The sequence below is a fragment of the Pyrgilauda ruficollis genome, unplaced genomic scaffold (genome assembly GCF_017590135.1).
Source record: "Pyrgilauda ruficollis isolate IOZ18807 unplaced genomic scaffold, ASM1759013v1 scaffold27, whole genome shotgun sequence".
Lineage (NCBI taxonomy): Eukaryota > Metazoa > Chordata > Aves > Passeriformes > Passeridae > Pyrgilauda > Pyrgilauda ruficollis.
This window is the reverse complement of record NW_024524044.1, coordinates 1,956,326-1,971,029: the sequence shown is the minus strand read 5'-3', so window position 1 is coordinate 1,971,029 and position 14,704 is coordinate 1,956,326. Positions and strand designations below refer to the sequence as shown.

At 35.7% G+C, this 14,704-nt stretch overlaps 1 protein-coding gene across 1 annotated transcript in view; it reads left to right on the top strand.

Annotated features, from left to right (window-relative positions):
- Positions 1-14,704, top strand: part of DOCK4 (dedicator of cytokinesis 4) — a 222,738-nt gene that overhangs the window by 84,999 nt on the left and 123,035 nt on the right. The window contains exons 5-8 of the mRNA XM_041471554.1: positions 189-285; positions 1,967-2,115; positions 3,485-3,569; positions 5,240-5,391. Coding sequence (XP_041327488.1) covers positions 189-285; positions 1,967-2,115; positions 3,485-3,569; positions 5,240-5,391 — 483 coding nt within the window. The remainder of the gene's footprint in view (positions 1-188; positions 286-1,966; positions 2,116-3,484; positions 3,570-5,239; positions 5,392-14,704) is intronic.

Sequence of the window (14,704 nt, the reverse complement as noted above, 5' to 3'; positions counted from 1 at the left end):
AAACTATTTTCACCCAAAGTTTTTCCATGGGGATTCAATAAATCTACAAATTAAAAGTGTCGTGGTCTGGAGGAGCACTCATGTAGGTTGACAGACATCACTGTTGGCAGTAGGAAGTCTGCATATTAGTAAGTGCAATGGGATTAGTAATGCTTGTGCAATATCATGTGTTCTTCTGCATGTTACAGACAATTTGAAATGGTTATTCCAACAGAAGATTCTGTTATTACAGAAATGACATCAACTCTAAGAGACTGGGGAACAATGTGGAAACAACTCTATGTAGTAAGTACCCTGAATAATATTGCTTTGATTTGGTGTCATCTCAAAAGGTGAACTGTTGTTTAGATGGTCTGGTTTAGTTGAAGCATATATTTCAGAAAAAAACCCCAAAACATTCAGTTTGTTTTTTAATTGTTTTACTAATATCTTGAAATCTTATTCTAGTGTTATTGTCTCTTGTAGTCACATGAATAATAATATACTTCAGTAGAATTTATCAGATACCAGGACCAAAGATGCATTTGAATTACTGTTTATTCAATTTGGTTTTTTGACTGCAGAAATGAAAGCTCTATATACTGGTGTCTGATGGAAAATTGTGTAAATGTACTGTCAGTATAGCTCTCTATAATGTTTCTACAAAGTCCTTTTTGTCTCTTCTTTCTAATTCAAGAGCTCTTTCTATGACCTTTTTTCCCTTGTTTTCTTTTAGTTATAATGTTCATATTTCCCTCTTGCTGTTACAGCAGTTGTTTCTCTTTTTGACAAGGTTTTTCTTCACTGCTGTTGTTATTGCATGTTCAAAACTACCCTGCTTTTCTTCCTTTTCAGACAGAAAGCCAAGACAAACAATAAATTAGTGCCCTTTTAGTGAGCTTATGAGGTGAATGAATGTGAAGTAAAAAGAGTAGATTTATCAAATTGCGATTTTTCAGAGTGCTTGGAATATAAAAGTTGTTGATGGAGAGTAAAGGTACTTCTAAATGAATTTTAGGTTTAACTTATGCAGCAGAAGTAGCTGAATTTTATTTTTATGCATTTTATTCATAGGAAGAAGGAAAAGGGAAATGGACTTAGGGTTTTTGGCAAGAATTAGCAGAACAAACCTTAACAAGAGTGTTTTTTCAACTTTGTGTGATGAATCACTTAGATGAAGGTTGTAGTAATTTTCTCAAGCTAAAGGTTCTCAAAAAACCAATGTAAAACTACTTAGAATTAGTGAAGGAAGAGTTAATAGATTTTTCCAGAACAGAGGTTCATTTATGGGAAATTGTTAGGCCCATAGCTGGTATATAATTAGAGTAGGAGGATGTGGTTTCAAAGCAGTCATAGTCACATAATTTCTCCTACTTCGCAGTTAGATGAAGAAGAACTGTCTAGACACGATTCTGTCTTGTGATACTATTTATTTGTGATTAGGTGGTAGTGTGTAAAGTTATATCAATGCAAGGGAATTAATTCTGTGTTAAGTTAACACTGTGGTTCAGAGTTTGAATGCTCAGAGATATTGCTTTTTTCTATCCCTTATGTGTTTGAGTTCAAATAGTCTTGAAATAGAGATGATATATTCAGTTTGGATGAGACAGCAACACGGAATGACCATAGACTTGGGATAAAACAGTGCTGTGTTGTGAAACACATGAACATTTTTTTGTTGAAATTTTGTCATACCTGTCATGTGCATTAGATTAGGTTAATGTGAGAGAGGCACAAGGAGCTGGACTGAAATATTGGGATGGTTGTGGTGCACAAGCAAGGTCTGTGGCAAGGTCTGAAATTATTTTACATGCACACACATGCAGGTAAAATGGTCACAGTGTGATGGGGAATAAAAGACTAAGTAAGGAGAAAAAGGGGTTTTCCTAATTTCCTCCTCATGTATGTATTCATTAGGATTATCAGTTTATAACCTGATGTCCTGATTATCAAGTGATGCAGAGGCAATCATATTTTTATCCCACAGAGGAATGAGGGGGATCTCTTTCACCGGCTGTGGCACATAATGAACGAAATCCTGGACCTGCGAAGGCAGGTCCTTGTTGGCCATCTCACCCACGATCGGATGAAGGACGTCAAGCGGCACATCACTGCTCGTCTGGACTGGGGCAACGAGTGAGTGGATAGAAATAAACCAAACGTAATAAAATTGTAAAGCCGGTTCTTTAGGCTGATTGTAGAATGTTGAAATAAAGAAAAAATTTCTAACAAGTGTTATGGTTTTTTTCCAATGGACTTTCTCCTTCATTGTTTTTCTGTCCACTATGCTTTAACAGTGAAAAGTGGCTTATTGTTTCATTCTGCTTTTTTATATCAGTGTAATTTACATAGCAGTAGTAGTATCTATAAGATAGTACTTATTCCAGTTGCACTGGAATATCTGAAGCAGCATCTTACATCTTTTTAAAACACATGATTCCTGAATGATGCATTTAGCAGAACTTTGTTTTCTAACTGAAATTATGTTGGTTGACTTTCCTTCTTTTTTAATTTGGTCACACAATTTAGTTCCTACTTGAGCATCTCTAACATACATCCAGCTGCTGTGCCTCTTTCTTTAATCTGAATAACTGAAATGAGCTTACACAAATTGTATTATCTTACTTTTTTTTTAAGCAAGAAAATGGTTAAAACACCCTCTGGCTTTTAGGTGCTGTTTCCCACGTCTCTTCTTTAGCATGTATTTATACAGATAAATGCTAACTAAAGGAAGCAATATTCAGTAGTAGATTAACTGAATTTCCAGGGTTTCTACAGCTGTCTAAAAGCATAAATACCTAACAGAGTGAAAGGGTTGTGACTAAATGTGTATGATTACCTGTCTGCTTAGAATTTTGCAGTAATTGAAAGGAATTAATTGTGACGGTTTTTGACATGGAGAGTTCCTGCTGTTTAAAACATATTTTTTAAAAACTTTATAATCTTTTGAATTTTCCTAAATGCAGCATAACTGCCTTCATGTCCTTATGCATTTTTAAACATTATTACTTGATGTTGTACTGGAAATAAATTTTATTCCTGTTGATTCAAGTTCATTTCCTTATTTTGTTCAGGGGATACAGGCAAGCATCTTTGATACCATCCACTCCAAACTGAAAATAAGCTGATGTTTTGGCATTTGATGGATTTTCTTTTTATCTTCCTTTCCCTGGTTGTTATTCAAATTGACAGTACTAGTGCAGTCACACTGAAATGTTCACAACAGTCTGAAGCACAATGCCCATTGCACATTGTCCACTCTGTGAAACAGATTTAAAAATTGTGGGAAAACATTCTATTAATGTTGCAAAGTGGAGAAAGGGAATGAGTCAAATGTGAATGGTGGTTGCAGCCAAAATACATCAAAATAAAACGAAAGTCAGCTAATTCTAGAGTATCAATTAGCACGGGCATTGTTTATTGGAATAAACAACAAACACATGCAGAGCTGATCTGTTTCTTTTGAAAGTAGAAGCTACTTACTGTTATTCCATTCCTCATACAGACAACTGGGACTTGACTTAGTTCCAAGAAAAGAATATGCTATGGTGGATCCTGAAGAGATCAGCATTACAGAGCTCTACAGACTGGTAGGTGAATGTAATGTTTGGTACTTTTGCTATCAAATTATCTACTGATAGTTTGATGGCCAGTCTTCTATTTAAACAAAAGTACCTTTTTAGATCCAATAAATTGGCATTCCATAATGTAATGAAATGTAATGAATTTTACTATAAGGAAAGAATTTTTTTGAACAGCTATGTCATCTCTACATCTGTATGCAATTCTTTGATTTGTTATCAAATTTGTCTGTGCACACATGCTTAGCTTAAATGTTATTTGTTAAAAGTTTTGGTTTCTGAATACCTTTAAAATTATGTTAATATGTTAATATAAATTTAATAATCAATAAAAGCTTATGGGACTCTTTATCATTAGAGCTTTACCTGGCTTATGAGCCTGTCTAGATAAGCTTTGTGGAAATATAATAATGGTATAATATTGTCACAATTAATCACACTGGGCTCTTGGTACTTTCTAATATATTAATGTAAATAGCAGTTAAATTGCATAAGAAAGCTTTCCTTTGGGTGTAAAAGCCCATCTTGATCTACTAAAACCAGCACTGATATTTCTTATTCTGATTAAATCTCCAGCGAGGTCTAAGAAAACTTGCCAATTCATTTACATTGGCTTTGGCTCGTATTTAAGTACTGCAGCTGTTACAGATACAAAGTTCTGAGCCTTATGTGCTTAAGACTAAGCTTGTATTTAAGCTGAATTTTATTTATTATAACTTTTGTATTTAAGTACAAACCCCCCAAAAACATCACTGCTACAAATTTTTGTGAATCTGAAATAATTATGTATTTTTGTAATAATTTTAAGTTGTATTTTATTTGTATTGTTGACTTGTGCTGTCAAGCCTAATAGTAAATTCTTTGTGCTAGAATCAGTATACCTTTGAGTAATTTCAAAGTGATATGTAGTATTATGGAATCCTGTTGAAGCACTAGATGAAATACAGTGAGGAACCATTAATCACAAGAAGAAAATAACCCAGAAAACTAGTAATGGCACTCATGGAGTGTACTTTGAAAAATAAAAAGGGGGAAAAAGATAAGCTCAGTATGAAGACTATGTAGCTTAGAAAGATTGCTGTTTAAAATTATTGTTATTACAATGTAAGAGAGGGGTATTACAACTTAATCTTGTCCTTCTCTTAATGGGTGACTAAAATGCAGAAGGTATAAACTGTGACAGCAATCAAGGCAATTTATTAGCTTGTGTAAAGCAGTTTGCCAGAGATCATAAAATGCAGGTATGATTGCTTTTCCCCGGTTTAAAATACTGGTATTTAGTCTTCTGCAAAAGCATTTTTTTTATGTGTTTGAATACTGGACTATCAGATCATTAGCTGTTTAAACCAGCTAAGAAATACTATGTTGTTATAGCACAAAGCTTTAAAGTGGCTCCACACTTTCAGAGTAAAAAAAACCCAACTTCTAGAGATTACTGTTTTTCACCTAGAGATAACTATGATGAAGTGTAACACTGGGAAAGCAAATTCCCTGTGTTTTCTTTCTCAGATGCAAAAGAAAAAAAAAAAGAGAAAGGAAAAAATACAAGTTAGTATTAAATTTTTAAAAAATACTAATTTGGAATAAGAAAGTAGTTGTACGTTACATATTTTACCTCTTTTTGTTTTGAGAATTTTATAATTGACTCAAACTGGTCACTGTTTTTGTGGTGTTTTTAGATGGAACATCGCCATCGAAAAAAAGACACACCAGTACCAGCTAGCAGCCACCATCTCTTTGTTCAGATGAAGAGTTTAATGTGCTCCAATCTGGGAGAGGAACTGGAAGTAATCTTTTCACTCTTTGATAGCAAAGAAAATCGACCCATCAGGTACCATATGATTTCAATTTCAATACTGATTTTACATAAGTTTTACAATAAATACTGTATCTTTTCATACAGGTAACAAATTCCACATTTAGAAACAAGGGCATGGTGTTTTTGTTTCATGAGAATATTTTGCTTCCTTCTGAAATTCAGTTGTTATGTCTAATGGTTTGTAGTGTCATTTAAGGTTTACAAAAATGTATACATCTGTCTTGTTTATTTATTTCAACTTCCAGTTGTTTTTTTTGTTTTTTTTTTTGGTGTAGAAGTATATATACATGTATGTGTACAGAATGGTCATTTTTCAGTATCTCTATTTTCATCTCTCCTGATCAGTGTGCATTCAAGACTTTGGACTTTTGCTTTCTCTGTAATATTTATAAGAGAAATTCTCATTGGTACATGAGATTGGAGGGCTGCCCTTAGTCAGTGACTTAAGCATATTTTTCATAAAAGGAGCCTTTGCTGGTTCTTCAGTGAAACTGTCAAAATCAATCTGTCCTAGAGTTTAAATTCTGTGAGAGACCTGATAAACTTCGATTTTTAAAATGTTCAATAGCTACTTCTATTTTCAGAATTCTGGCTGAGAGAGAAAACATGGGAGTGATTAGTAGTGAAACCACTGTGCATTTAATAAATATGAGCAGATGAGGGGAGTACAGTTAGTGCAAGAGCTCAGTAAGTTCCGTTTGAGGAATATGCCAGGAAGTCTGAGCCATTAAATGGCTGTGCAGTGGTGATGGGTGTGGTGGGTTGACCGTGGCCTTCAGCCAGCCACAGCCACTCTGTCACTCCCCTCCGCATCTGGACAGGGGACAGAAAATAGAACAAAAGGCTCACGGGTCAAGATAAGGACAGGGACAGATCACTCACCAATTCCTGTCACAATAAAACAGACTTGACATGGGGAAAATTAATTTATTGCCAATCGTGTCACAGTAGGATAATGAGAAATAAACCCAAGACTTCAAACATCTTCTTTCCCACTTCTCCCTTCTTCCTGTGCTCAACTCCATTCCTGATTTTCTCTCCTTTGTCCATCCTGGCAGTACAGGGGACTGGAAATCGGACCTGTGGTCAGCTGGTCACACAGTCTCTGCCACTCCCTCCTCCTCCAGGGGAGGACTCCTCACACTCTTCCTCTGCTGCAGTCTGGGGGGCCCTCCCACAGGAGGCAGTTTTCTGTGAACTTCTCCAGCCTGAATCCTTTCCACAGCTGTTGTCTTAAATATGGCAATAGGGATTTGGGGGAGCTATGTGGAAGTTGGGGCTAAATTTGACAAAATTATGCCTGTGCTTTGCAGTGCAGGCAAAATAAGTAACCAGTGCTTTGAAGGAAGAGTATATTGAGTACATTAACTTTTACAGTTAGTGAGATCATGTATACACAGCTAGTGTTGCAGTGCTAGCTGTTAAATACTGGCATTTCATTCTGGCCTGCACTTCAGACAGTCGTCACGAAAATTCAGTTTCCTGTCGTTTCTGAGAATTAAATGTACATCAGGACAGTTGTTTGTGTTCACTCCAATGAATGCCACAGCAGGTGATAGATTTACAAGAGAGCTGCAGACTCTGACAGAAAACAATTTGGGGTGATATGGATTGCTGAAAACAAGGTCAAGGCAGTGGTGGTGGTGTGAAAGCAAATGGATTTGCTTTCGTGTTACATGAAAGCACAAATTCTAGAGCTGTTTCTCACGTGCTTGCTGTGATCTGACCTTTAGCTATTGATTCCTGACTCCAGTGTCTGTTTTCAGCTGCTGTGAACTTCCTCATCCCATTACTGGCAAGCCTTGAAGAAATGTGTTCTTACAAATCCAAACTGCCTTCTACGGTATCGGGGGTATGACAGGATAAGCTTTGTGAAGGTAGTTTGCGCCATCTGCAATTCAAACAAACATACCATACTGTAACACAAAAACCCCCAACAAACACAACAAAAAAACCCTCCCAAGAAGCAAACAGAAACTTCTCAACATACTGGAAAAGCTAAACCTAAGAGAGCTTTCACAAGAACAAATTAAATGCAAGGTATATCTGTATCACAGAATGAACTCTAGAATGCAGAGTTGTCCAAGATGGATCCTTAAATGGTCTGTCTGGACTAGACGTGGAAGAGACTTAACCGGCTTATTACAGTCTTAAACCAAAGCTGGCTAGCTGTGGTGCACAACACTATGGTACAATGCATATTTTCTATTCAATACAAATGGGTGGAATATTTCAGACATCTTTAGGCCCTTGCTGATGCGTGCTTGACATGAGCAATCTCCCTCAGAAGAATGCTGATGCATGAGAGGAGACAGTGTCCCCAGCCCCTGCAGTCCATGCCCTGCAATGATGCCAAAGCCTTTGGGCAGCAGTGGTGTTGAGGAGCTTGGATACTCCAACTCTTCTGCTCATTTCTAGCAGAAGTGCTGGCCAAAAGCTGTGTGTACTGTAGTACAGATCCCTGCACCTTAGGATCTGTCAGAACCTAGTTGTGTCATTTGCCCGTTGGTTTCCCAAGTCATCGTTTTTGGTCCTGTAGAATAATGCAATGACAAGAACAGATGAAACTTGTTACTAGCAGATAAAGATAGAAGTATATGACTATAAATGACTTAAAATGTATGTCTTCAAACTGTTGCTTATGTTATTAGAATTTTTTTTACTTTATTTCTTTGGACTTTGCTGCTTTATATGTTAAATTTTGCAAGCACTGTATGTGTACCAGGCTTTCCTCAGGCAGGTAATCCTGTTTATTTTAATGAGACTGTTTGAATGCATAATAGGGTGTTCATTGTCTACTTCACATAAATTGACATAAAGCAAGTCAGCTCTGTAGCCTCCTAAAGAGTTCAGTTGGAGAGAGTAAAGAATTCAGATTTAATAATAGAATTTCTTAAAACTAACTTAGCTTCTTCTCAGGTGGACCTGCAATTGTAAGATCTCTCTTTATCAACATATCTATCTCTAATAAATCTATTTTATGTTTTCTAACCTCAGGTATATGCAATTAAAATAGCAGCTTTAAAAGATTGTTGGAGGACTAGAAGCAACCTTGTCTCTTTACTTCTTTAATTGATTGGATATATTTTTCCACAGCTTTTTTTTTTGTTGTTGGTTTTCTGCTATCAGTATCACACATTCAACTGTTTGAACAACAATATTTGTTCAAGTGTCACAGTAAAGAGAATAGCAATTGTAGATACTGAGGTGAGGAAAGTCTCTCTAAAAAGGAATGGTATTTCCAGTCCAGACTAGTGCAAGAAAAAGCCCTGTGGAAAAGTCCATGCTTTGGAAAGTAAGGTAAAATGAAGATACTTCATAACATAGAGAATGTGTGGTTTGGTAGCTGAGCTTTGTATTACAGCACAAGAATAGGATTGTCCTTAACCCATTTTAAACTATGGTTTTCTTGTGCAATATTAAGAAATTATCAGACTTAGAAAATATCCACTTCCAGCAATGAAAGATAGTGCAACTTTTTCTTGTTGTACAGTTATAGATTCTCTGAAAAAAATCATACTGTAATAACTGAGGCAAACCAGGGTATGAGGAGAAAGCACAGTGTGTTAACAGCTCTTGCATTGGCTTAGTGGGACCAGAATTGAGTGTTTAATAAGGAAATATAGTATCATTACATGCTAAGAAAAGATTAAAAGAATACAGATGTATAAAATAGAAAAAACTAAATATCAAATAGAAAGCTATGTGCCTGAATGTCAGCAAAAAACTTCTCCCTAATTCTTGTGATCCATATGTTTTGCCACAGGAACTACATTTAGTAATTATTCTTGGCAGAAGTGGATTCTAACATGATGCAATGTAGATTCTGTTTGTCTTTGTAGAGACAAACATATGAGGAGAAGGAGAACAGTAGTAATTTTAATTCCTTTCACAGTTTATAAAATATCTTAATGTAGATTGCTGTGGCTTCAGAGACAGTTCAGATTCTCTGGTAAATAAGAAGTGTAAGTTTGAATATTCAGAGTGAGAAATTGGACATGGGTCTTTTTTTCTCTTAAAGAAAAAAACACACCTACTAATATAAATCTATTCTTCACCTACACTGCACTCTTGTTCCTCTTTATTTAAAAATAAATTTTGGAAAAACCCCAAAGTGCTTTATATTTAAATTCAGAATTTGCCCCTCTTCATCATCTTTCGTTTCTCTGAGTAGTTGTGCCTCACTAGACATGAATTAGTCCTGAAATGAAGTACAAGTATGCCTCCAGGTGGGTGGCAGGGGGAGGAGCAGACCACCAGCATCACCTCTGGAATCTGTGTAGATGGATGTATCTTTCTGCAGTCACAATAAGATGCCAAGATTAAGACAGACCAATGCTTTCCTTTTTGTCCGATTTCAGAAGGTTTCATGATGAATCGATGGACTTTAGGATTGGAATCCAGATTCAAAGACATCTAAACTTAAGATCTTTGTGTGAATTGTATCTCCAGTAACTAGTTGCTAGTTACAGTCAGCAAAACCTAGAAAGCAATTCAGCCGGTGAAATGTCTGCATCTTCTTTAGGACATTTTGGATAGCTCCTTAGGATCCATAGTGGTATTGATTAAGGAGCTGCTCAGTGTACCCTGAAGTAATTTTGATCTGGATCTATCCTATTTCTCTTTTGTTTTCTGTTTCGCTACTTTAGATCTCAGTAAAGTTTGAGGCTTCAAGTTCAGCAAGAGTTGATATTGAAATCATTCAGGATATAAATACTCAGTATTAGTTATCTGAGTTTTTGACATCAGCCCTTAAAAGTGAAATATATAGGAAAAAGCACTCTGAATTTTTTCTTAAATATTTGCAAAGGTAGATTGCTGTGGCTTCAGAGACAGTTCAGATTCTCTGGTAGATAAGAAGTGTAAGTTTGAATATTCAAAGACAGAGTGAGAAATTTGACATGGGTCTTTTTTTCTCTTAAAGAAAAAAACACACCTACTAATATAAATCTATTCTTCACCTACACTGCACTCTTGTTCCTCTTTATTTAAAAATAAATTTTGGAAAAACCCCAAAGTGCTTTATATTTAAATTCAGAATTTGCCCCTCTTCATCATCTTTCGTTTCTCTGAGTAGTTGTGCCTCACTAGACATGAATTAGTCCTGAAATTTAGGGTCCTCAGATCAAAAATAACTGACAAATATATATATGCAAAAAATTACTGTTTTTCTCTATGTATTGAGGGTTTTTTAAAGTTTAAATAGAACAGATATGTTGTGGTAGGCAATGTATACGGTTAAGGAATATTCACCTAATTAAACATAAACATTGGTGCTCTCATTGTGGGGCCTACCAGTGCATTTTTAGGATAGCACCTTTTAAAATAAGTGAAGAGATGGAAACTAAAGCCATAAAATCATTGAACAGTTATTCTGGTTTTGATAATCTATCTTAATATTCCTTTACTGTTTTGAATACATCATCGTTAGATGATCTTTAAGGTGTGCTGCAACCCAAACCATTCTATGATTCTATGAAAAAACAAAAATTAAGTATATTTATAGCTAGACTACTCTCAAATATTTTTTCATCTTTAACAGCATGTATAAATGCTCATAATTTTTCCAACATGTACAGAGAATTAGATAATAGGTTTTCATGAGATGTGAAAAACTGATTTTGAAAGGCATTAGTAACTTCCCCAGAGCAGAAATCTGGTATCAGATAGTGACAGAAAAAATCAGTGATGCTTCAAGGTTTTTTATTTTCAGACTTTCTATCTAAAGATTTCTCTGGATTGGTAAGGGCTGTTATGCCTTACTTACACCTAACTTAGTAAGATCAGCACCCATTTTGGGCAATAGGAATGGTTTTCTATCAACTTTACTAATCTAGAGGTAAATACTCTTTTTGGATCATTTTCCATTTGTTTGGGACAGGATGAGAATGTACTTTTCTCCAGACTGTTCTTTTGTTGCTGGAAATTGCTGTTAAAAATAACTGTTTCTAAATATGTTGGCATCCACAATAATGGCAGCCCTGTTGTATTAAGTGTGGGGTAATAATAAAGTACAGGTTTATCTATGACTTTTTTGTTGGTGTTAATAAACAATAATAATATTATTTTCCAGACTGTTCATATATTAAAATAATGGTCTAATATGTGCCTTCTCACTCTAAAAAGCTTTTTTTGAATGTGAATATTCTACTTCTATGAAATCACAAAAACTGTCAGTATTTAAGTCAAGTATTTAAATCTGAGTCATGACATGCTTATGCTTATTAAGGCTACAGTTGTAAGTCATTAATTTTCTACTTAATTGGTGCATGCTAATTTCACATGGCCTGTATGCATATGTATATATTCATATTTTCTGGCTAAACTAGCTGCTAGGAATAATTTTTACTATTGCTTAAATTAACAATAAACAGCTGAAGTCGGCCTCTGATGGTTCCTAGAGTTTCCCTGGTGTGTTTTTGTATCATGTTCCATTTGTCTCCCCTTCCTTCTGCTTTGCAGTTTCCTTTCCTAGAACAGTAATAGCCCCTGAGTGGGGTAGAGCAAGTTGTGAGTGGCACTGCTTTAACATGATACAACCATATGGCTTGTTCCAGTAAAATTCTTTGGGTTTTGTGCTGTTATGTCTTCTAACCTTATGTTTCTGTTCCTCTTTTATTTCTGTTAAGGTCAGAAGCCCAGTTTGTGTCTTCCTTGGGTATTTTTGGTTCTTTAAGAAAGTAAAATACTGTAATGATGACACTTAAATTTTAGAACTAATTTCACTAGTATACTATCCTAAAGGAAGCATTTTAGCATATGCAGTTGTAGAGCAGTGCTGTTACTCTAGCTGGAAAATGAAAGAGGTCCTGGTCACATCTCATGACATTTGTTTGTATTTTAGTTCAGTCCTATTTTTCTGACCACTGCTGAGCTTTTACTGTCTACTCGTTTCTAAAGTATATGAGCTCAAATATACCCTGTCTGGGTCTGTACTGGTACTCCATGTTGTTAAAGAAATGCTTTTATAAAATCTGTTCTGGAATCTGGCATGTTGCACAAATGTTTGAGAAAAGCAAAATCAGAAGGACTTACCAATTTCGTGTAGAGCCTTGAAGATTTGGTTTTATATAATCTAATTTTGTTGTCAGCAAATCAACAGTTTGAAAGTCTAAGACTGCTGATTACTTATGCAAGGAGTGCCAGCCAGTCGGAGTGGGTTTGTAGAGCAGCAGTTCATGCTAGACCCAATGCTAACATGCAAATGATTTAAGGATTTTACTGTGGACTAAATCTGTGGTTGTGTGGACTGAGTGGCAGCAGCAGCATATGTTCTAGTTTGGATTCATAGCTCTGGCTTGTGAAACAAAATGTGGGGATGTTCAGAAGATTGTCTTCAAAAGCACCTAATTCAACTTGATCATGTAGATCATAAAATAGTGCATGTAAGATGGATATTACAGGATCATAGCTTGAATGGGGGAAAGTTCTGTAAAACAGAGTAATTCAGCTGTGCTTAGGGACTTAATTGTTTCTACTACAATCACATTGCAAAAACAGTTTTAGAGTTCAAAGGGATTATACAACCCTGAGTGCAATTGACTTAATGTGAGAAACAATAGGTAAGAGGCCATTGTTACAGCTCCAAAGGAAAACTGGAAATGTGTGTTTGCAACATTTCAGCACACTGCACAATCCTGTGTTCTGATGTTTTTATTAGCTGCTTTATAAATCAGTTGTAGTGTGTGGGGTTTTTTTGTAGTGTGGGGTTCTTTGGAATATGAAGGTGACTATAGAGTCCCAGCATTTAGAGTATTAGAGTGTGAGTGTGGTGATGATTGTTGGCTTTGGGGATATCTTTTTCTCTTACCTGATAAGAAGTTAGTGAAACAAACTTTTCTTTCAGCAGTAAGATCACACTTAAAAAGCCAATGATAAGTACTTCAAAGGGTTGCACAGTTATAAATTTTACAGTGGCACTTTTTCAGAGAAATAAGAGACAATAATGGCAGTCTGTGCTTTCTGTTCACATGTACTAATATCAGCTACTCAATACAGCATTTTTTTCAGCAGTGATGACCTTAGTATAGCCAGGGGGCCCATTTACACTGGAGCTCTAGGAACACCAATCATTTAATCAAAAATATATTGATTTTTTTTATTCTTATCAGATCCTGGAAAGATCTCACTTATTAGCTTTTAATAGAATCAGTTTAACACGTGGCAAGGGACAAAATAAGAGCTTAGCTGTTTTCTAGACAATGTACATTATTCACTGAGGCTGTGTTAACTTTATTTGTTGCTATAAGAATATTCTGCTGCTCTAAAAAAAACCAAAGCCACAAAGTCCAACGAAAACACTTACCAGATGACTGTGTTTGAAAAATCAAGTTATCCCCATGTCCTCTGAAATTCCTACCTTTCCAGTGCAGATGCCATAAGACTGCATTAATATATGTTGCACGTTACCATCTAGAGATCTTGCCTGGGCATTTTTCAGGAGAATTTTAAAAACACCAGCAACACTGGGTAGTATATTACAAAAAAGGGAATGGAAGGTGTTAAAGCTGCTGCCTACATTTGTTCAGTTCAGACTGTGGCCCCTGTTCTTGGCATAGATGAGTATGCATAAAAATGCTGCATCATCTCCTGCTCAGAGTCCCGCTTCACTTTGCTGACCTTTACATTTATGTAGAGTTTGTGCTTCTGTCTTATGCCAACATACTGCTGCAGAAATTCTTAAATCTGTAATATGACCCATAGTTCTTATGTAGCATTCTAAACCATTTTCTTGTTTTCCAAGTAACAGTACTATTAGTGGGAAAATTTCAAGGCAGCACTTCAGGAAGATGGAGCCTGTTGAGATTTTCTTTCATTGATATACACTTTGTGTCTGTGTCAATATGATAGGAACATCTTATCAGAAATGATTGATGCCTCTGGCCCCATCTGTGTGGGGAGCAGAGATAAGTTGGCATGCTAATCCTCCTTTTACTGTCACCTTGAACAACCTTGTTTGTTACTCTCATATTGCCCTCAAATGAGAAGAGATTCTTCAACAGCACAAAGAGAATAGGCTGTTTATATAAGGCCAGTGAAAGCAAACTTCATTTTTTTTGTGAGTTTTTGATTATATCCTTAATGATTGTGTAAACTCCAGACCATACCAAAGGATAAGATTACCCTTCCTTTGTTTTACTCTCAATGTCACCTTTTAGTGACATCCACGTCATCAGTCTTTTATCCCTTTCTTATTTCAGTTTTGTTATTAATTTAATTCAGTGAAATTTCAGAAAATTTCACTTGCCAAAAGCTTAAATCCACATTAATTAGTCAAAATATTCACTACTTGGTGTTCTGGTTTTTAAAACAACATAACACAACT